Source organism: Phasianus colchicus, chromosome Z (genome assembly GCF_987193195.1).
Source record: "Phasianus colchicus chromosome Z, bPhaCol1.hap1.1, whole genome shotgun sequence".
NCBI lineage: Eukaryota > Metazoa > Chordata > Aves > Galliformes > Phasianidae > Phasianus > Phasianus colchicus.
In genome coordinates, this window is record NC_143476.1 from 55861069 (window position 1) to 55884700 (window position 23632).

Consider the following 23632-nt stretch of genomic DNA (forward strand, 5'->3'; position numbering starts at 1 on the left):
TACAGGCTGACACTGCATGATTTTGAGAAAATTGACATTCTAGTTCTTCCACTGTTTTTTTGTTTGTCTGTTTCTTTTGATGGTCATTTAATTGTTTTGGTTTTTCTATGTTAATTTGTTTTTTAATTGTTAGGGTTTTTTTCCTTCTCTTTTGTCCCACCTCCTTCTCACAAATTACTTTTTTTTTTTAAATAATGTTTTACCATGCATTTCATTATGTCATTTCCTGTGACAAATTTATGGACATTTTCTTTTCTCTTAATTTCAGCTTTTTCATAAACTTTAAATAGCTGGGCTACCATTTCCTTCAAAGTCTTAAGGGAACACAAAAAGCCCAGTGCTATTGAAATGCTAATATATATATTCCCAGGAGCACATCAGGCTATCTTCACAGTGTAACAGTAGTATCCCGTGTTAACACTAGATTCTTTATTTTTGCAGTCTCTTGTGCATGACTTACCCCACTTCAGAAGAATTATTATAGAATTCATACACTATGCTTCACTAGCAGTTGTGTAAATATCATTACAAGCAAGTTTTTACCCAAACATCTTCAGTACTCTACAGTTCTTTGCAGTCTGAATGCATTTGATATAGTGTGGTGGATGTTTTATTTGGTTTTAGAGGAGTTTCAGAGAAGTCAAAACCACCATTTTGTTTTCTTATGTTTTTTTTTTTTTTTTCCTTTAAGCAATACTTTATTTCTAGTATTGATTAGTAAAGTGGTGGCAGAAAACATGCAAGCAACCCTTATTGGTAGAATTCTGTGGGCTAATTGCACTCCCGAAATTCAGTATAATAAGTGGGAACCTATTGAGTGGAGTCCTTAGGATCTACATTTCAAATTCATCTGAAGACATTGTATGTTAGATTTTGTCCTTTGCTAGATGTGAAAGCAAGATTAACAACCTCTTTTTATCTATCTTCAGCATAAACTCATCTGCTTTTAGAAATATTCTAACGTGACTTATATTTAGATCTTCACTTAATTTCCTCTTCTGATGTTCTTAGTAATTTTCTTAGAAAACAAATATGTGTTCATCCATGTATTGCTCAATTGCTCTCTCTATCCCCACTTGCTTGTGCATCGTAGCTGATTTGGACAGGGACTGCCTTTCTCAATGCCAGGAAATTACTTAAGCCCTTGGGTGTTACTTTAGAGGGAACGCTTATTTATTTATTTATTTTTAAAACAAAATATTCCCCATCTCCCACTCTGGCCATCACGGAGCCCTTTCACAACGAAATGATTGGTGTAATCAGTCTGTTTCACAAGTATTAACCTAATTTCTATATTTTTTAGTACTTGAAAAAAAAAATTTGAACTGTAAAGTTGGATGCAGATTTGGCCTGGAAATGAGAAGTAGCATCAATACATTATAAACAATAAAGATGTTTGTGAACTGGCCATATGACAAGAGTGTTCTTTTAAAATTTCCCCTTTTTAAAAAAACTTTTGAAAGTAATGCTCCCACAGTACAGAAACTTGTGCCTCTTGGATAGAAGTAAAAGACTGGATGGATTTAACTGACTGCAGCAGTAGTTAACCTATGATTACTCACTGACGTACAACTACACAGACGTACTGCAATCTTTCTTCTTCAACAAAAACAGTATTTATGTTTGCAGAAATAGAACCAAACAGAATATGCTCAAAACAGTGCCACTCTTGCCTCTAATAAGGATACATGTGAAATTCTATTGAAATGTCTTACAATTAGGAGAGATGTTGGACAGTAGTAATATAGTGTAATTATTTCCTTCTGTTCCCTTGATCTTCAAAACTCATATTCAGCTAGCAAGCACTCCTATTTGTAATATGTTTGACTTCATACTATCTCCTCATTTGCATCAAATGAGAATTTCAAGTGCTAGCTTGTGCATGTATTAAAGCTGAATAGAAAGATCAGGCTCTCAAAGAAGCATGATACTCTTGAGGCCCAGTTGAACTCTGCAAAACAAGAATGGAAAAAGCCCTCTAAAGATATATACAAATTTTCTATCAATCATTAAGCTATATTATTTTTAAAGATACAATAGCTTTTTTGGTGTGTTTTTGCATCTTTTGTCTTTTCTGGTGAATGTACATACTCCTTGAAAAGCAATTCTTTCCTACGTTGATGAAATCAGATTCTAAATTTCTGTAGAGCTGAAACACCTCTCAGTTTCAAAATTCACCATGTATTGCAAAAAGTGTCTCTTGATCAGACCTAATAACTGGCTTCTTAGAGTTAATTAGTTATGACCTAACCACAAAATACATGTTTGCTCTCTTTTTGCAAGGGGTGATGATTCTCTGGACATCTTGAGAAAGGGAATCTTTTGCTAGTGACATAATCAAAACATATAGAGTGGTTTGTTCTGCTTTTCTCTTGAGCTTGTCATTTAATAAGTGAGATCTCTTAAACACAATTTGTGTGTGTTTGTCTGCTTTTATGTTTTTCTGTTTTAGTTGATTTTCCATAAACTACCTTTGGCCTTATTCTCTCTTTCATTTATCCTATGAAGACAATAAGAATTATGACTAGAGTTAACTGTAGTAGTTAACTACAGTTTAAGACACACAGGTATATGTGTCTTAAAAAATACATGGGATAGTTGAAAGGAGAGAAGGAGAGAAGGAGAGGAGGAGAGGAGGAGAGGAGGAGAGGAGGAGAGGAGGAGAGGAGGAGAGGAGGAGAGGAGGAGAGGAGGAGAGGAGGAGAGGAGGAGAGGAGGAGAGGAGGAGAGGAGGAGAGGAGGAGAGGAGGAGAGGAGGAGAGGAGGAGAGGAGGAGAGGAGGAGAGGAGGAGAGGAGGAGAGGAGGAGAGGAGGAGAGGAGGAGAGGAGGAGAGGAGGAGAGAAGGAGAGGAGGAGAGGAGGAGAGGAGGAGAGGAGGAGAGGAGGAGAGGAGGAGAGGAGGAGAGGAGGAGAGGAGGAGAGGAGGAGAGGAGGAGAGGAGGAGAGGAGGAGAGGAGGAGAGGAGGAGAGGAGGAGAGGAGGAGAGGAGGAGAGGAGGAGAGGAGGAGAGGAGGAGAGGAGGAGAGGAGGAGAGGAGGAGAGGAGGAGAGGAGGAGAGGAGGAGAGGAGGAGAGGAGGAGAGGAGGAGAGGAGGAGAGAAGGAGAGAAGGAGAGAAGGAGAGAAGGAGAGGAGAAAAGCTGTCTCTGTGGAAGGCAAGTCGGAATATTCTATCCAGATCTAGTCATTCTAATACTTTTTTCTAATAAAATTTCAACTTCTCTAGATACGCATTTCTATTATCCTAAATCATTCCAGTGTGAAACTGACAGAGCTTGCAATGTTTATCACAGAACAGCCAGATTCTGTGATCTCTGATTTCCCAATATCTAAATCTGCTGTTGTTCAAAAGAATATTTGGAAGCCACCCTAAAGGAGACCACCAACATTTTTATGAAATGAAGAATCAACAAGCCTAATTCCAGCAGTACACCTGGGGTCTATAATTATCTCATTAATGGTCTACAATCGGAACAGTAACACAAAAGAGAAAAATAGAGGTAATAATAGCAGGTTTTCTGTTTTGGAGATACTATATAGGATCATCAGAAAAAAAAATGATCATGAGCTATAATTACTTTTTTAAAATATTTTTCCAGCATACAATCTATAAACAATATCTTTAAAGAGCAAATCAAAGATAACACTTTCTCTTTCATGTTGTTAACATTTTTATCAAGTCATTTTTAGTTAATTTTTAACATCTCACTTCCATAAATCCTGGCTGAAGTGACAGGAAAAGGTACAAATTCAGCTATACACTGATATTTTTACATTCCGTTTTGACTATTTCAATTATTTATATATTTATTTTTATTTCATGGTTTATAGACAAATTGATAGTAAATGAAGAAAAAAATGAAGCTACAAGTAAAATTCACAGAGATTAATTTTATTTTTTAAAGTTAGTTTAATTTTCTTAGATGAAAACTTTATTCTTTCATGATTAATCAAGCAAATAGAAACTTAATGTCACTTGTTGAGTTTAGATAAATAGTGATAAAAAGATATATTCATGCCATACAGAATACAGGTATTGAAAAATACATTCCAAGTTCCAGGTTTTCTACATAAAAGCTGTATACTAAGTAGCATTCCAATGAAATCTCACTGTGTGAAGCCTGTATTTTATATAGACAGCTGAGGCTAATACAAACACCTTCAGCCACAGAGCTTGGGTGCATCAGAAGAATGAGATGCTTATTTGTCACTTCCACATAAAGCCACCAGGATGGTTTCATAATCCCCTTTGAGTTCATCCTATCAAAGCACAATGGAGTACAATTGTTAGGATAATAGTCAAGCAAAATCAATTTCAGTACATTTATTAAATATATGACAATCACCTAAATAAATTCATCATTTTATAACACATATGTATAATCCACAGCATGAGCTTGAGCTGAGTACCTTCACTGAAACTGAATTATTCATATCCTAGACTGGAGTATGTGTAAACAAGACTGACAAAAAAAAAAAAAAATCTCACAGCATAAATGAAAAAGAGAAATAGGCAAGACTTAAATGTTCAGGATGTTATGCTCTCCTTCATCTCACATTTCACAAAGTGAAAATGCCTTCCTTGATCAGTGGTATCCAGTGTTCATTCATACTAAAATACTACTTACAATGTTCATTTATACTAAATCCAATGTTCATCTGCACTAAATCACTATGCACATTGTGTCTATGATTATCTCAAACGTACATTAATGGTCCAGTGATACTGGATTCACCAAAGAATCTCTTATTCAGCCATGATAAATAGATAATTCACTGAAATTAGGCACGCTATATTTTCTGAAGTTTGCATCTAACATACACGTACGTAAGTATTATATACTGCAGTCAACCTAGGCTTCAAGCCGCTTGGATACAATCACCATTTTGGTTGAGGTGATGTCGCTTCATAGAGAATTACAGATAACATAGAGTCATGGTGAAAGAATAAAAATGTTCTTCATCATCCAAGTGAAAAAGAAGCCAACACCAGATAAAATCAAGAAGGTACTTTAGCACATGTAGAGACTGTGTTTCTGCACCAGTCTAGACTTCTTTCTTAGTCATCTATTAGCCTCCATAAGGGTGCTCTGAAGGTTTAGCTTTCTTTTAGTACCCCACTTGTTACATACAGTTTTCTAGGAAATAAATTGAGTGATCTGTTTCTCTTAAGAACATATTTAAATCAGTTTATCTCATTTCAACTAAGTAATCTGGAACGCAGGACAAATAAACAGCAACTTAACAAGGTATTTGCAGGAGGACTCAACCATGAAAAGTAAAGAGCAGATGTATACAGCTATCTCACTCAGCTGTAAGAGCAATTATCTCCACCCTCCCTTTAACACACCTTGTCTGCCCAAGTCAGGAACATGGGAATAGAGTAATCTTTCAACTATTAGTATCTAGTACCAAATAATCACAATTAGACAAATATTATAGCTTTTGCAACAAAAATCTTGCACCATGAAGTAAGTCATGTTCTCAGTGATCCACAAGCTGGTAGAACTGAGTTAATCAGCTATGAATTACTCAGATGACTGAAAAGCAGAATTAACAAATGTTACAGTTGTTTACCATTTTGTAATTCACTCAAGAGAAAACCTACCATAATTGCTTGGCGAAGAGATATACCATACAGACTCTTATAATAGGCTTTGATCTCATTCAAGTCTATTTCATGGCGTGAAACCATGATTCTGATAAGCTGTTTGTGTCGTGTCCCACTTCCCTGTCAAAAATAATAAACAAATAAACAAAAATTGATGTTATTTGAGTCATTGAAATATTTTCCTAATTCAGGTTCTTTGTGTTAATCCTTTTTTGGGGAATACTAAGATCCTATTTCTCTAAAATATCTAGTCCTCTCATATTCACCCTTCTGGTTCCTGTGTGGCCAAATTTTTGGTTCCACCCCTGGACTTCTTTTTAGTTGCTTCCTAAAAATTCATGTCTTTCATCATACTTGCTGAAAACCAGGGACCCCCTAGATTTCAATACAGGGTATTTTTGTGGTGAGGTTTTGTTTGTTTGTTTGTTTGTTTGTATTTTGATGAACTGTTATTTTCATGCTCCACTCACATGGAGCAAAGTTGTCCTTATCAAATCACAAGAGTTACATAAATTCCAGCATAATATACTGTTTCATGAGCCGCATGTGCTTTAGCCAACTCAGGATCCAAAATTGCCAGATGTTTTCCAAAGATTAGGCTCTTACACACTTCCCTTCCTGATCTGTAATTGCTTTTCTATTTTGTTATCACCAATATTTCTGTGATTACAAAAATATGAAAACATTCAGTTAGATTTCTGTCACAACGGAGTATAAGATATATGCGAGATTGGACAGATGCCTTCCTGAATAATCTTTGGCAAATCAACAGTTCTTTCTATGGAAGGGTACTCAGAAATTTTGAAGGAGTTAAGCAGAAGAGAGAGAAATGCACTGGATTCTCTTCTGCAGTCTCTTTTTATCACACAAAGGTCTAAGAGAATTCTAGCTCTATTTTATGTTTTTCCATTCGTAAAGCGCACTATGAATAAAAGAAGTTCTTTCTTAAGGTTACCTTCATTGCCAAATGGAGTTTTTCAGCAAAGAAAGCTGGCTTGCTTGTGGCACACTTCACTGTAATGAGACAATGGGTTAATCATTTGTATTATAAATGTAGAAAGTAACAAAAGAAAAATCTGAAAAACATTCTTAAAATATCTCAATGTTCCTACTGGTATACACAGTTAACCTGTTTATTTTTTTTCACTTGTCTTAAAAGTATGGGAGAAGTAGCAGTTCCTTTCCTGTCTCTGTCCAGAAGGCAATTCAATCACAGGAGAAAACTCTAGTTAATGTAAAGGCAGGACTGTTTAGTTTGCTGTCATGAAATTAAGAAAGATATTGCAGTTCTTGCAAAGAAAAAACATGAAAACATTCAAGTCCTCTACAGCTAAGCTGGAGGTTATGACCTGATGTTTTGTAAGCCCTTCACATCTAGTACTAAAAGAGACCTGATTTGTTTTTATCCAAAGTGTGACTGTGATGCAAAAAACAAGTTAAGAGTCTGCTTTCTGATTCCATCCCTGGTCCAAGAACAACTGTAATTTAAGTGGATCGCCTTACTGTTCATCAGAGTAATTCTTAGGGTCCTGATATACACCTTTAACATGAACCTTATAATAATATTTTCTTGAAGAACACAATTAAAGAAAACATATTATGTTTTTAATAAATATATATCATTAATGTCTTGCTTCTCAATGAAGATAAACCAAAATTGTATTCCATTAGAATGAAATAGAAGTTAGTTTTTCATAGAGTCAATATACATAATACTATCTACAGAAGTACTTACCAATGGCAGTCAGGCAGTTTTCAATATCACCTTTCAGCTCCAAATCAAGTACTTTGTTCATGTCATGCTTGCTGTATTTAGCATACTTCTGAAAGACTAAATGAGGGAAGAATACTCAGTGAGGAATGATGAAAATATAGTTATTCTCTCTCAATCTTTCCTCGTTATTCTGGCCACACTGCTATGGCAGTGAACATACATGACTGGTTGTAGGTCAACTTTATCATTTCCTTCAGCTAGCACAGTGTAAAGAAAAGCAGTACTGTATGAGCTGATGGAGTCAACATGAAGAATGGAACTATGCTAGGGTGTAGGGCTCATTTTCCCATTAACAGAAGAGGTGATACAGTTACTTCACTGGAGCCTGTAGAGTAAGGTGGTATATTTACCAAGGGCAATTTGGCTTAAGGAGCAGCACCGTGTGTTTGGAACCCTGCCACACTGATTCATTGTCCTCATGGTCACTAGTGCTGTGAGACTTCATAGTAACAATTATGTTAATAAACAAAGTGATACAGCTCTTCATTAGTGTGAAAAGAATGGCAAAGTGACCAACTGCACCATTAGGTCAACAAGCATAACCTTCATAGCAGTCATTCTAACCTCTTGAATATCTACATAATCTTTTGTTCAAAATACAGTTCCTGTGAGGAAAAAAGTTTCACATATCCTACCCCTTCGAAGATGAGGGTAGCTTCTTGAAGTAAGAACAGTAATAAATACGTTAATGTCCGTCCCTTTCCTTTTCTCTCCTGCTTCATATAAGGCCTGTCACACACACATACAGAAATTAAACTTAAAAAAAAAAAAATTAAAATTATACAGTTAACATCAGTATAGTAAAACCATGTAGAAGTACTGTATTCCTGAGGCTACCAGCCAAATGGAGGTCACCATTTGCAGTAGAAGACTCCAGTTCATAACAAGATACATAACTCTACACAGCCTCAGGCTCTAGTTCTATTAAGTGATATTTCATGTTTTGCTTACGGCATAGTAGTTCCAAGAGAGTATTATACAGATACAAATAATATTTTCAGATATCTTAGAACCACCATCTAGCCTTCCTGGGTATGTTTCTTACTTGAGTGAAGATTTTTTTTTTTTTTTTGTGTATCATGATATATCACAGTCTACATGGAAGTTTAGGACTAGCAGGCTTTCCTCAGAGGAATAAAATTAGCGCTGATCAACTTTTCTTTCCAGGAGTGACTTTAAAGTAAAGTAAGAATCAAACTCAGTAAATTTCCCCACCTACCCAAATCTTTCTAGAAATGTTAATTAAATGCCTTTACAGTACAATCAAAAAAATTTAACAACATTCTCTCTAAGTGCTGGCACTGAAGCCTCTGGACTTCTCTGGAAGTTTTATTGAACTTTGGATCTCTGATGGAGTATTAGTTTACTAGCCTTTCATATGTAGGGCTGATGGCAAAACTAAACCCCTCAGGTAGCAGGAATAAAAATAACACTTCTCATTGACCTTTTCCCTGCTGAATTTAAAGTAATAATAATTTAAAGCCAATCTAGATTTAACCTGTAAGTCATACAGGAATTTAAAAGTGAAGGCTCAGGACAGGCTGTAAGTTCAAAAATGTGTTAGCATAACTGTCGTACTAAAAGCAGAAAAAATAAGGAAAAAAATGTTTACTTTAGAATTATATAGAACATGACCGTGAGGTTTACAGTACTGGTTCTTTACCTACCTAAATATACATTTTGACCCTCAGTTGAAGAACCTTACTTATTTTAAACAACAAGCAAACAAAAAGATTAAGTCCATTTTCTGCTAGTACTGAACTCTACCTTAAATGCTCTGTATGTTTTACACAAACTAGAAGAGGTATTGCAACATTTCTGAAGTTGGCTATTAAAGGTTTCATTTCATCTAGTAAATCTCGTCAACTTTGGAAAACAGTATCCCCTTAGAAAATATTGCTACATAATATACAACTGTTTGTCAAGTTTGCATTACACAAGAAGTGAAACAGAACATCCACAGCCAGGCAGAATTTGTAATAATGTCAAGCAAAGAAGATCTGAAGAGTGCTAAGTGTAGTCTTACCCTGGCATCATTGTCAATGAGATCATCATTCACATGAGGATCTTCAGATCGGTCACCCTACACAAAAATAAGAAAATTCACTGTTAGTTAAAATAGTTCTGTTCGGTAAAACTCAGTATTTTGGAGTTCTGGTCTGCCATACTCATCAACAACATAATATAGAACTGAAGACAGCTGCAGTTATGCTAGTTTTTCTGTGAATAAGCTGACATTTTTGTTAATCAAACAGAGCTCACATTTCTGGGACCATCAACAGTGTATTTCTGAAATCATACATTGGAATCCATTGACGTGAGAGTGTCTTAATGTGAAGTTACAATCATTAAAGCTGTGTCATGTTCTCTGATAACCACTGAGTAGCCTTCTTCTAAGGCGATTTAAAAGGAAAACTGAAGATCTAAAACATGCACATGAAAGTATCATAAAATAATCCTATGTACATATACAAGCTTCATATAAATACACTCAGCAGTGTTGGCACCAAATATTCATGTATTCCAAAAAGTTATTTTTACTTTTTAGTTCCTGTGTTTCAACTGAACTGCTTTTGAGCATCCATTCACAAAAAATAAAAAAATAAAAAAATAAAAATAAAAAAATTTGTCCATTTATTAGCTACCTGTAACTATCTCATGACAAGAAAAACATTTTAGCAGGTATAGCAGGTAGTCAGAAAGTTTCTCTCTCTACTTGTAAGCATTTTTTATATATATATTTCTAGTCAATTGACATTCTAGTTGTTTTTTCAAGGGCTAAATGACAGCTACCACTGAAAAATTTTAAAATAAATTAATGAGTTATAATAAACAACAAAGATAAGTTTCTTTAAAATCCTTCTGAGAGAAATCTTATTGTATCTTGTTGAATAATCATTTCATATGGTTTATGTTATATAAGAAAAAACAGTGAAATAAGGAAATAAATATTTCTTAAATTCTTATGTATTATATGAGTGTGACATAAGCCTGACAAAATTACTGGTAATGCCACTGAAAATGTTTAAGTACAGCATACCTTGGCCAGAGTAACCAAAGCCTTTTGAAAGTCTCCAGATGTGTCAGAAATTATATCTTGTATCAGATCTCTCTTCAGTACTAAAATCAAATGAAAAAAGAATTATAGTTTCTTTCAAATTATATCACTTATATTACTTTTTTTTCCCCCATCTTTCCTTAATTTCCCACTTAAATATGCCCAATAGAATTGTAGTTTTCTCTTGTTTCATTTTGAGAGAACAGATATATTTGTATATTGTCTTCTAAATGCCAGAATATGCTGTGAAACTGTATGCTAAACCCAAAATCTGTTGAAAAGTTCTCCTCTAAAGTTTTAACAGGTAGGCTCTTGCTTGTGAGATAGAGAGGAAAAACGAAAACAAAAATGTAACCCCCAAAAGAGAGGAAATATGAAAACAAAAATGTAACCCCAAAACCTTGAAACTTTGAGAGAAATTTGGCCCTCATTTTTATGTTTGGATGCTTTGTTCAGCACACAACTCTTCTGAATAAAATTGAACTATTATTCTAGGTTTCTAAATGAAAATGTTTGATTGGAAAAGTTAGCTCATAATTCTATAAAACATGAGTTAATTAGACAACATTGACTGATGGCAGCAAATAATACATATATGGGAGAAGACACAATATGTTTTAGCTACCTCTCTGAACATTTTTTGCCTTCAGTTCATAAGTTGCTCCTATCTTTCAAATTATACGTGTTGTTAATTCAAACCATTTTTGTCAAGTTCAGTAAGATGATCTTGAAACTAGATGATATTTAGGGTCCCTTTTAACTCAGGCCATTCTATGATAAGATCCTAAGATGTCAGACAAGGCTTAGCCTTGGGAAAAGAGGAGCACTGGGATTTTTCTTGCATCTTATAAAAGGCAACTAAATGCATGAACCATTCCAAGAAATAGTCATAGTACTAGCTGGAATCATGAGTCATTTCCTAATGTACTGAGATCTATGTAAGCCAGAATTCATCATTATTCCTTCCCCACATCTCCCTCAGTCTTATATGAAGTTTTACTTGCCTCCTAAAATGTCAGCTCCTTGTTGAGAAGTAAGGTCGCTACCAAGTTTTGAGAAGATATGCATAGCCTGCTCTAGATTCTTTCAGTCCAGGAATTAAGTTTGCACAGATCTATTCATTATGAGTGCTTTCATAAATAAATACCAAAGACATGAATCATTACAGAACAGGGCTTGGCCATCTTTCAGTCCTGCATACCATTATACCTCCTTGTTAATCTAAATTACCTTCTTTGTAGTATCTGCTGGCTTCTCTGATTTCTCTGTTGTTTCTTGATGCCAGAATCTCAATTAAAGTATCTTCATCAGTTCCAAGCCCCTGTTAAAAATGATTGAATTTTTAAAATGTATAATTTAATGCAGAAAAGTCATAATTCAGAAAAAAATGATGAGAATCATGTACAAGATTTAAAGAAACCACACGGAACAAGGCATACAAAGGAAAAACATTCATCTGATTTAGAACTCTTTTTTTGGAATCTAATATAATGCTGATATCCAACAGAACTGCTAAAGTGACCAAGCAATGTATATAGAAGAAAAAAATATAAAAACTATGATGAAAATGCCCCTTTCCCTTTCTTTTTTTCACTTAAGTAAACATATATGTAGACACCATGGCTTTGTAGCACTTCATCAGCACCAATTTCAAATTTTCAGAAGGCAAAGAGAATCTTGCTCACAAAAGATCAACCAGTTTTCTCCAGCCTTGAAATTCAGCAGAGATTGCTATAGTGTTTCTAGTGATTGGCTGTGGATTACCAGCATTAATTTTACAAAACAAGGATGGAATTAATATTATACATAAGCTTATACCATATGCATCCAATGACACTTAAAGGATCTAAGAGTTATTTACTTCCTTTAGTAAAAGACTTCTTTCAACTTTTTGCCTTACCTTCATAGAGGCCCTTAATTCTTCAGCATCAAACTGAGCTGGAGTTTTGAGAAGAGCAACAACAACATCTTCCAAGTGGCTTTTCAGCACCTTTTTCAAGTCTTCTTCCAGACTCTATAAACAATAAGGAAAAATTCTGTGTCTTGTTTTTAACTGAGTTAGAATTAATTATCTTCATAGTGGCTACTATGTTGTGTTTTAGATATAGGAGAAAAACATTGCTGACAACACAATATTTTAGATTTTGCTAAGCAGTGTTTGCATTAAGTCAAGAATTTTTTAACTCCTCTTACTGCCCAGCCAGCAAAGAGTTTGGACATGCACAGGAATTTGAAAGGGTTCACAACCAAGACAGCTGATCCAAATTTTTCAAAGGGATATCTTATACATCACATAAATCTTGGCATCATGTTGAACAATAAAACTGGGGGGCAGTTAGTCATAGCATTGAGATTGGTGTTGATCAGGGACTGGTTGTGTATTTGTTGGAAGTGGTGAGCAGTTGCATTTTGCATCACTTGTTTTGTGTACTCTTTTAATACTACTGTTTTGCTTTTATCTTCGCTTTTCTGTCCTATTCAACTAAATTTACTGCAACCCACAAGTGTGACCCATTCTCAAATTCCCTCTCCAATCCCACTGAGGGAGGAGTGAGAAAAGAGCTGTGTGCTGCTTATCTTCCTGTCATGTTTTGCCACAATACTATGAAGCTAGTTAATTGTTAAAAACTGCTGTTCTGCCACCACATGAAAAGTAGTCTGATCTGTGATAAATTTTAGTGTACATCATTCTTTTAACCATGAGAAAGAATTAAAAACCACTTGCAATTTCTGATTTGTCATCTTAATGTTAACTAAAGAGTTACTGTTTTCTAGAAAGTATTCAGGACAGCTGAAAGACAGCTGCTATAGAATGCCAGAATAGCTAAGGTTGACATGGCCATTTGCAGGTCATCTGGCTCAACTCCCCTGCTCAAGCACTGACATCCAGACCAGTTTGATAAGGAATATGTCCTTATGGCTTTTCGAGATCTTCAAGGAGACTTAACCTCTCTGAGAAACCTATTCCAGTTTGTGCCCATTATCTCTTGTCCTGTTACTGAGCACTACTGAAAAGAGCTTGTCTCTGTCTTCTTTGCACCTTACATTCAGCCATATATGGACACTGATGAGATCTTTTTCTGAGCATTCTCTTTTCTAGATTCCAAAGTCCCAGCTCTCCCACTTTCTCAATATATAAGAGATGCTTCAGTCTCTTAATGATCTTAATAGCCTTACGTTGGATTCCTTCCAGTATATCTAAGTTTTTGTTGTAATGTCACTTTCCAAGAAGCAAAGCTATACTAACTCCACTCTGCAAATGCAATTTCAATTTAGAATGTATAGTTCTAACTGGAGAAAATTTTATACAAGTAAAAAGAGAAGAGCAATTAAAACCTCTTGCAGAAATGGGCAGTAATTTTCAAGCTTCCCAATTACAGGGACTATTGGTTTCACTATACAGAAGCAGAAGCTCACTGTTCCCTGTTCTGTTCTCATCAGCACTGATATATTTATTCCTCTCATTCCCTCTGCAGATTGTCTCCCAAGTGTTAATAAACATATGCATTCCTTCTAATTTTAAAGTATAAGAAATCCTTTGAAAATTTTAAAACCTAGAGATCCAGAAGTTTAAAATTTATCTTTTGATTTCAGAAGGATTGCCACTACATTCAAAGAATTATCAGTGACAGTATAGTCACAGGATTACTATCCCTGCTACAGTTTTAATGAACTACAGAAGACAGTATCACTGCAATCTTTTGTTCTACAAAGTAAAAGCTGTTTATACCATAAACGCCAGGATCAATATTGCTATTGCTCATGCACATTTAAGCTCAACTTGGGTATACTATACCTTTCCTTTTGCCTGTTGATAGGCAGCTTTGATCTGTTGACGTTGAGCATTTGTTCTTTTAGTCAAGATGTCAATGATGGTGGCTTCATCCACACCTACAAATTACCAAACAATATAATGACTACTATATTAGAGATGTTATAGTGTATCATTTAGTAAAATAATAGTTGTATTATTTGTACTGTGTCACATTTTGATTGCTTGACACAACAAAGTTTAACCAAAAGGAAAACTGTACTCATCTATTGAATTACAAGAGATGCAATGAAGAAACCTGGTTAATTCCCATAGAACTCAGAAGCCTATGTTTTCACAATTTAATATAAAAAGTCTGAAAGTGATCTGAGGGCAAAACTAAAAATAAATATATAAATAAATAATAGAATTAGACAGCATACTCATTAACCTCAGGAAGCAAAACTGAAAAAGGTTTCAAAGCACAGTTAAACTGTCAAACATTAACTTCATTAATGAGAGAAATGTAATAGAAATGCACACTACATAATAAAGTAATGTAGGCATATCCACTGCCTTGAATGGATTCTACAGAAATCAAATTTTAAAAAGACTCAGTATGATAGGGTATCTTTGTTATTTTAATATTCTCCAAAAATTAAATTCAAGAAATTCATGAACTTTAACGAAGTATTAAGACCTGAAAATATAATTCAATGTCAGACTATCAAAGAGCAGAAATTTTTTACCAGGTGACCTAATTAAATGTCTAGCTGGGCTTTTAAAAGTTGAGTCACCTCTGCTGCTTTCCATTCCCTGTAGCTCTGATGCTTTCTTCAGAACTATTCTCAAGATTTTCTAAGGAAGAATACTAATGTAGCACACTAAGTATTTACTCCTCTTACCCTTTACAGTAATAGCTTTGTCCAAAGCAGAAACATCAGCTGAAGGATCAAAGTTTGGGTATGAATGTACTGCAGAGCCACCTTTTGAACTTTTCTACAAAACAAACAACAGTTAAAAAAAAAAAAGCTAATTTAAAAGAATATTTATGCAAAGAAACATTTATACATGGCTTAACTAGCCTACCTCAGGGACTTTGGAACTGCCTACCTAGGACTATAAATGAAAAAATTGAGCTTTCTTTTAGCAGATAGCTAAATAGATCCGATATGGTATGAGCACTGGATCTGTTTTTGTTGTGTGTTTTTTTTTTGTTTTGTTTTGTTTTTTCTTTCTCAAATTTCTACCATTAAACAGAAAATAACTTATATATTCTTTTGAATCCTCTTAAACTTATTTTTGAGTAAGTTGCATTCTCCAAAATAAAATACTCTCCTAGAATATCCTAAGAAAACATTTCGTATCTCCCATAATAATGCAATTATATAAATTTTGAAGTCCATAAAATGACAAGTAAATTCTACAGCTGCTCTCAGCAAAGTTCTACTAATTTTCTTGCTCACTGTATGCAAATTGACTCCATACCATATTAAGCGATTTCTCAACTGATTAACATATCTCAGTCTACAAGCACTTCTTGCATGCAGGATCTTGAAGAAAAGTTCTGGCTCTCATCCTACATGGAAGTGGAGAATTATTACCTGATTTTTTTGAAGCATGAGACGTAAATAACCATTTCTTTAGAGGCATTAGTTATTGACTGACTATGGTGAATCCATACCTAGATGCTAGACATTCCCTAGCTAATGCCTAAGGGACTCTGGAAATAACTAGGGATGATAAATTCCACTATGTGATCAATTACATGACTTCCCCCACATTAATAGACACATTGCTAGTGGGGCATATAAACTCTATAGCACCATCTAAACAATTGTACACATTACTTTCTGCAGAAAATATATAATGCCTTGAAATCCTTGGATGAAATATGAAATAAATTTCTCTTTTATATGAAATCTGTAGTGATTTTTTATAACAAAATTAAAGTTCAGCTAAACATTTTTTTTAAAATCAACTACAACATTTTATCTTATCTTCAAGAACACTCTCTTTTTATTTTTTTTTTTTAAGAATTGTTATACAAGTCCAGGATTTGGCAAGGTCTTAGGTATACACACTTCATGTACAGAGTACTGATTTTTTGTACACCTGTAATGCCTGAGTTAAATGTTCAAAACAGAAATTTTATTACAACTGTGGCTGCATGCTTAGTAGCAATGTCCCTCATAATGAACAAATAAAAATAAAAATCAGTGTGACTTGCGTAGCAAGCCAAGAGAGAAATGAATAAGATGCTTATTTCCCCAACAGGCTAGGTTAGTTTTTCTATATTGATATCCATGACAAACATATCAAGTACCCAGGCAAAAACCCTCTGTAATCTCCATAACGAGGATGACTCAGTACTCTGTGAGTGCACGCATAAAACAATGGTAAAGGCAAAATTTTGTGTACAAAATACAGCCCACGTAAAATCTGGAAAATCAGAAATCAGGAAATCCATGAAGATCCACATCACAAAATATTATTTATTGAAATCACCTCTGCATTCTCTTTTTTTCAAGATGAAAGTTGCTTTAAAGTTCTCCTGTGGCTTCATGGCATGCCACATTGCTGACGCTTATTTGGGTGATGGTAGGCTAGAGAGCAGTGGAAAGGGATCTGAGAAATACTCTCCACATCCTCCTATTGCAATAGTTCTCCTTTACTCATCACCAGAAACATTCCTTCTAATCAGGATCAGTACTGATCATCTGAGATGTTTAACCACATACAGTGATCTTTCCCACCCACATGACAGTAAGACATGTAATAATGTCTTTGTTTCCTCCATTATGTTCCACAGCTCCAAGAACTGGCATCCTGTGTTTCAGTCCAAGCATACATATCTTTCTCATGTATGTCATCAGAATAGGCTGTTATACATTTGCATGTTATACAGTAGATTACTGCTTTAAAGAGAATAACTTAAATGAACCAGTGACCGACCACTAGAAATCACAGTTCCATTACAGTATCTACTTCTACTTTGAAATTGATTTGCACAAATAAAGGCATTTTTTAATCTGATAGCAGATTTACTAAATTATTAATTTATATTAGATTATAGGATGCAAACAAATTGGCTTCCAATTCTAAACAGATGGAATTTTGCTATTGCTTTTCCTTCCTTTTTGTGTATGGAAGATGGTCAGTTTCATATGGCTTTAAGACACTTCTAAAAGCACAAGTAAATAAGTATATGATGATAATACTTACAATACATTCCTGCTCCTGGTTATCCATGAACCATGCCTGCTTCAGAAATTCTGATACCATAGCCATGTTGATAGAGTCTCTGAGAAGAGATGCATCAAGTTACAAAACATTTTTCATCATTTTCATCACCCGTGGAAATCAAGATTTGCCATTTGTAAAAACTTTTCTCTTAAACTGTGGCATGCAGGGTTTTGTTTCCCAAGCACTAAGTGGTTATTGGAAGCTGATAACTTTTGTTTACACTTAGCAGGTGACATTGTGGTTGGCAACTGACTGCTCAACTGTACATACTTATGATACTTCCAGAAATTTTGAATGAAGAGTAGAAAAGTAATTTATATGCATAGCTGGCATGGAGATATCTAAGCACTGATTTTCAAAGGAATGTTTCCCAAAACAAATTAAACCTCTGTCTTTTCCCTTTTGATAGGGTATTCAAATGTTCTTTTATTTTTCTAACTATTTGATTCTGTTAAAATTCAGTATTAAACAACTATTTCTGTTGGAGCCCTTGTGTGTTGTATAAAGGCAAAATATATTCTCTTGTTAAGCATTCTTTCATGTACTTTCCTAAAATATCTCCTTCTTAAAAAAGATGAATAGAAATAATCTCACATACACTATCACATACATCGTTCCTAATTTCTAATGTACTTCCTTCAATTTCTAGAGAATAGGTTGTTATCCCTTTAAAAAGAAAAAAAATAAATTACTTTTCACCACTCAAAAATGAGTCCTGAATTCCATGGCAGTATGACTTGACACTGACCAATGAAAGTATTGAATACAATGACCACATTGTGAAGAATATTTTCTTTTCTAGGAAAATTAGTGATGGAACAGAGCATAAATTAATCTCTTATCAAATAAAGTGGTTTTTTTGTTTGCTCAAAGTTGATGTTTTTTTATCAAAATTTTCCAAAAGAAACTCTAAGGAAGTGGTTTTAGTGCTTGGTTTTAAAGCTTACATGTAAACACTAGGATAAAAATAACTCTGCTGGTTAAACTGTCTTAAAAGAACAATTCATATTATGAAAAAAAATGCTATTTTCAGTGGCATGCATTTTAATATAATGAAGGTCTTAGGGTACAGATAATATAGAATATATACAAAATTATTTTTTTAAAAAAGGATGTTTACACTGCAAACACATGTGTGTTATTTATGCCCTATGATCAACATAAAGGTCATTTAAAGCAACAAATTCCTAGGATCATGCAATGTTGCTGTAACCCAATTGTCTCTTTTCCTTACTTCAAAACTGCAAAATTTACTTTCCAGGCTCAGCTGCCAACAGGCAGCTTGTCACAGTTCCCCTCCAGCTCAGCTCCACCCTTCTCTCTTCTTCCCAAGATAGGATCAGCCTATATTTCCTCTTCCTCAGAAAACTCATGATTTTGTGCCCTTCCCTCCTCCTTGAGGGCATTAAATTCATCTCCACCTATGCTGCTGAAAAACATGGAACTGGCTCTGAATCTATGTTTATGTTACCTAAAGCAGGTACGATTGGAATATTGCATGGCTTGTGAAGAACAACTTTTATGAATGTCAATTCTGAAAGAGCAGAAAAGCATTCTTATGAAACTCTTCAAAATTTTTCATCAAGATTATGGATAATCCTTTATTATCATTGTATTGACAGCACAAGTAGACAGTCAGATGAAGTACTGTAGTATCTGATGCTCTTTTGCATTTTATAAAAACACATACAAAGACCACATGCAGAAGGTTGAAACTATTTTAAAGTCATCATCCTGTGTTGAGTCCAATGGACCAGCGGTGACACGTATGGCTATATCTGCAACTAATAGACCCACTCTGTATCCCTGATTAAAGCTACAAAACAAAGATTCACAACGCCAGAACTGAGAAGAGTTGGAACCAAAACTTTATTTTGGTTGGTAGAATTACACTTCTCAGAAATAAAGTTGGTGGAGCTGGCTCCAGGAAGAACTGTTATTATCTGTGTTTCTGCCTGCCCACTGCACTGCTCTAGAGGTTTTGCATCTTCTGGGGATAACTAGAAGGAAAGCCTACTAGCCTACACTGAATTAGATTTCTCAAGCCTCTTACCCATTATGGCTGCTAACCGATCATGTAAAGCCTAGGCTCATGAGGGATATTTAAGTTAGTATGAAAAAGGTCTGGAAGAACTGATTTTCTGCTGTATCTTCTCCTTCGTTCTTAAACTCACACCAAAGTCTATGAAAATGGAAAATGAAAATATGTGTATTATCTTCAGAGATGTGCAGACAGAAGGTATTGTGGAAAACCAGGATATTCCATAACCAACATCTGTTTCACAGTTACTCTGTTTAATTACTCTGTTTAATGAAACACAGTCCAGGCTATATCTCCCACTTCCCAGGCTGGAAACCATAGACATCTCAGTTGAGAGGAAAGAAGATTGTTGATTTATAATTTCTCAATTTGAAAAAAAATAGTAATGATTTTCATGCATTTTATCATTCCTAATTTGAATGGTCAATGTACAACTAGAATGAAAAATGAGAGATCCAGACCTGAAAACTCTAGCTGTTCCTTCACAATAATCAGTGCAATGTTGTTTTCAGTCTGTTTCTCAGTACCCAGAGTTGGACATATACCAATTTTTAGAGGTTTTGATAAAATACACAGCATTTGTGTGTTTTTTGATAAAATGCACAGCATTTTAAGACATACTTTTACATTTTTTCTTCAGATAAAGCTATGTGTCAAACTACACCACTTCTCTATGCTTATTTGACTATAAGAGATATATAATCCCTGGTTATTGTCCAATGATAGTTACCAGGATCTTGATACAAATTCAAGTTATCAAATTCTATCAGAAAAGCGGGCAATAGATATAATACAATTTCCTTTGCAGTGGAAAAGTCCACTGAATATAAATAATACATGGGTGAGAAAAACAACTTCTTTTTTGGAAAACTCAGTGGAAAGTGTTAGCAGAACAAACCCCAGATGATACGTCCCTTACATACGTGGCATTTGCCTAAGTTATGAATTGTAAATACAGAGTTCTTCTCTTATGTCTCTCAGAGATCCTTTGCCTCATTTTCACTCTGTTATGAAGGAAGATTCCTTTACTGTCCCAAAGCAGCAAAGTGTTGTTGAAATAATAGCAGCTGCTTCTGAAGTTACCATACAAAGCACATTTTTTCCAGCAACTTCAGTTTTGCTGCAAAAGGAGAAAGCATAAGAAATAGCCTAATCTAAATAACCTTAATTTTAATAATTTAAGCTACTCATCTTTAATTTGTTGTGTAAGGAGGAAAGAAAATAAAAACAAACAGTAAGAACAAAAACAGTGATTATCCAAGATCTCCTCTGCAGATGAAATATTTTAAAATGAAAAGAATTTTTTTCTGCCCACACCCATTTTTTCTGTGCCAGCAGATCCAACCCACAGAAAATTGCACCAAGTCTCTCGAAAAACATACTAGGTAGTTCTTAAAGTCTGTCAGGTCTACAAACAGTAGTAAAGAACTACAAAAACCTACCTTCCTCCTCACAAGTACTACTTTTCAGGACAGCGAAGCCAGGATAAGAAAGCAGGCGAGTAGTGAGGCTTTTATTGTGCCATGCAGGAAACCCCACCTAGCAACCAGAGTGTTTCTAAAGCCCCAGCAACTGGCTGCTTTTTCCTAGCAGCTAAATCTGATTGCTGTCCAAAACACGGAACCACACAAAAAAAGTCATTGCAAAACTATGTGCTGGAGAAAGCAGGAAGAGAAGAGAAAGCCTTGGTAGCTTTTCCGTCCTGCCTTGGCCAAATCCCTCACTGTAGCAAATGACTTAAATCTTTCAGTATCATAAGAGAGAAAAAAAAATAAGTTGAGTTACATTTTGCCATGTCTGAAACAACTTTGAAGTAGCTCCTTCCTCAGAGAAACTTTAAGGGGAAAAAATAAAAAGACTAGAGAAGAATCATTGTAGGTTCAACTCTCTTCCAAACTTCACTATGGCTATTAGTTCTGCCTTTTCTGTCCATGAATTTAGGACAGAAGTATTCCAAAAGTAAGATACTTCTGAAACTGAATAATCATACAGGATTTCAAAATAGCTTTTTGTTGTTGTTTTGTTGTTGTTTTCCTTTTATGGAAAGAAAACACTTAGAACCAGGCAGGCTTAATAGAAAGACAGTAATTTAGATTACATAATTAAAATTTGTTGAGACACTCAGATTACACTCTGAAGTTCAAAGTGTAAAAGGTTTGCATAAGACAAGTGTGTTTCCAGTTTGCCAGAAGCGGTTTTCCGCAAGCACTTCTTCACCCTGCTGGCCAGACACATCTTCCAGAGCACGTCCTGCACAACGCCGTGTGGTGTATCACTAACATCTCAGGTTGGCTCAAAGCATTATGCCAGTGAAGAAATACCAGTTCCTGAAACAGAAACATGTGTATCTATGTGTTTGGCTTCCTAAATGCTTGTTGCCTTGCTTTCTGCTGATCAGAATCTGCTGAAATATACTGATAAATTCAAAATGAGTTTGTGTGGCTGATACTGAGAAACATTCATGAGGAGAAGGAAGGGAAGCAGATTTGGGGGATTAGAGGGGATACCTACCAAATTCTTAAATGAACCTCTTCATTGCAATTTTTTCTTAAATCACACATATAATACATCAAGCACAAGTGCACAAGCCTTGCTTTGCTTAATATAATGTTGCCTAGCTTTGTAGAAACTGTAAGAGCCCTGGAGGAGTTTGATGGTCAGGCCTCAGCCAGCTAAGGATCAGCCAGGGCCCTGATCCCACTTGAAGCAGGCCAGCGCCCATGTAGTGCTGTCTGAGGTGGTGCTCAGGCCCAGTCTGAGAAACTGCACCTTTGGACTTGACCTTGCCTCAACCACCACCCTGGCACCTCACAGCCAGACAAACATCCCTGTGTCCATTTCCACCCCCAGGGAAGTGCATGGTGTCCAGGGATGGGGCTGGCCTCATGTCTGTAGTAGGACAGAACAGGCTCCCAGGTCCTTCCCTGGTATCTGCATGGAGAGCTACCAGCATCTCAGCCCTCGTGAGTTCCCACATTCCCGAATCTCTAATAAGAGTTTGAACTTTTTTTTCCCTCCAAAATTCACATATTGTTTGACAAGAGTATTTCAGATATTTTCAGTATACTGAATAATTGAGGGCTTTAGGAGTTGACAGTGATACTGCTAACAAGCTATCTAGTTGCTCTCCATTTTGTTTATTTATTTATGAACTGTGAAGGACAGATTATTCCTGCTCTCCTGACCTTCATGTCGGTATTAAGCTGACAGTCTTACTTCACTCATTTTGGATGTTTACAGAGTTTACAGTCTTCTTATCAGGAGAACGTTTGCCTTGTCTATTACTAAACATTTATAATTGCAAAGTTTAAATTGAAAAGCTGGAGATCTGTGTGTATTCTGGGCATTCCTAACTAAGTTTTCTGAAGTACTGAAATAATATAGAGAAAAACAGTTTACACAGGCTCAGATCCTTCTTGTAAATTAATGGCATTTTATGAGTAAAGAAATTAAGACAGAAACATTTATTCCAGGCCTGAAAGAGAAGGAAATAATGTGTCACAAGTATGTAGTAAGACATTCCTCCCAGGCTGACTTTGTTTTCTAAAACTTTCTCAATAATCAGACTATTGTTCCATTTTCACTGCAGCATTTTAACATGTTTTCTACTCTATTGTCTATCAGACCTGTGTTTCTGCTTTCAGACTGATCTGACATGAAGACATTTCACTTCAATTCTTTTCAGGAGTTGGTTGCATATGCTTTTTCTACTCTTTTAAAGGGTGGAGATGTTGAGTCATCTTCTTCCTGAAGCTGAAGTGAGTCACCATCTGATAGCTAGAGAGCTTAATTGTACAAAATGCTTACCCCTGAAAAAAATGCAAGTTAACCGGAGGAAGGTTTAGCGTGCAATGTTTAGTCTTTAATAGAAAACCTATCACTTGTTTCACAAAGTTGTAATTGTGCAGATATTCAGGATCTGGTATTCCTTTTCCAGAAGTAGCAAAACATGCAGCTACTCACACTCTGTAAGAGAGAGAAAAAAACAATTTTCTTTGTTATTAAACCCAGTATGACAAATCTTAAATGCTGCAATTATCACTATTTTGTTATAATAGTCAACCTAATATGGAATACAGTTTCTGCTGAGAGAAAGAGAAATGTATGTAGTACGCAGTAAAAATAGAAAAATAGTCAGTTTTCATAATCTGCT

At 35.2% G+C, this 23632-nt stretch overlaps 1 protein-coding gene across 1 annotated transcript; it reads right to left on the reverse strand.

Annotated features, from left to right (window-relative positions):
• Positions 1–3869: 3869 nt before the first annotated feature.
• On the reverse strand, positions 3870–21027 carry ANXA1 (annexin A1). The gene is made up of 13 exons (XM_031608773.2): positions 20922–21027; positions 17418–17496; positions 15098–15191; positions 14238–14332; positions 12342–12455; positions 11672–11762; positions 10424–10503; positions 9410–9466; positions 8019–8112; positions 7345–7440; positions 6565–6623; positions 5607–5729; positions 3870–4258 (listed from the first exon to the last, which is right to left on the reverse strand). The coding sequence occupies exons 2-13, from the start codon at positions 17481–17483 to the stop codon at positions 4199–4201; spliced, it is 1029 nt and encodes a 342-aa protein (XP_031464633.1). The 5' UTR covers positions 17484–17496; positions 20922–21027; the 3' UTR covers positions 3870–4198.
• Positions 21028–23632: the final 2605 nt, after the last annotated feature.

Bases quoted from the DNA above. Each gene is read 5' to 3' on its own strand.
- ANXA1 (XM_031608773.2), bottom strand. From the start codon at position 17,483: ATGGCTATGGTATCAGAATTTCTGAAGCAGGCATGGTTCATGGATAAC. The intron at 12,456-14,237 runs GTATAGTATACC...TATTGTTTATAG, and splicing joins ATCAACAGGCAAAAGGAAAG to AGTCTGGAAGAAGACTTGAA. The intron at 7,441-8,018 runs GTAGGATATGTG...TCCCTCATTTAG, and splicing joins CTACCCTCATCTTCGAAGGG to TCTTTCAGAAGTATGCTAAA.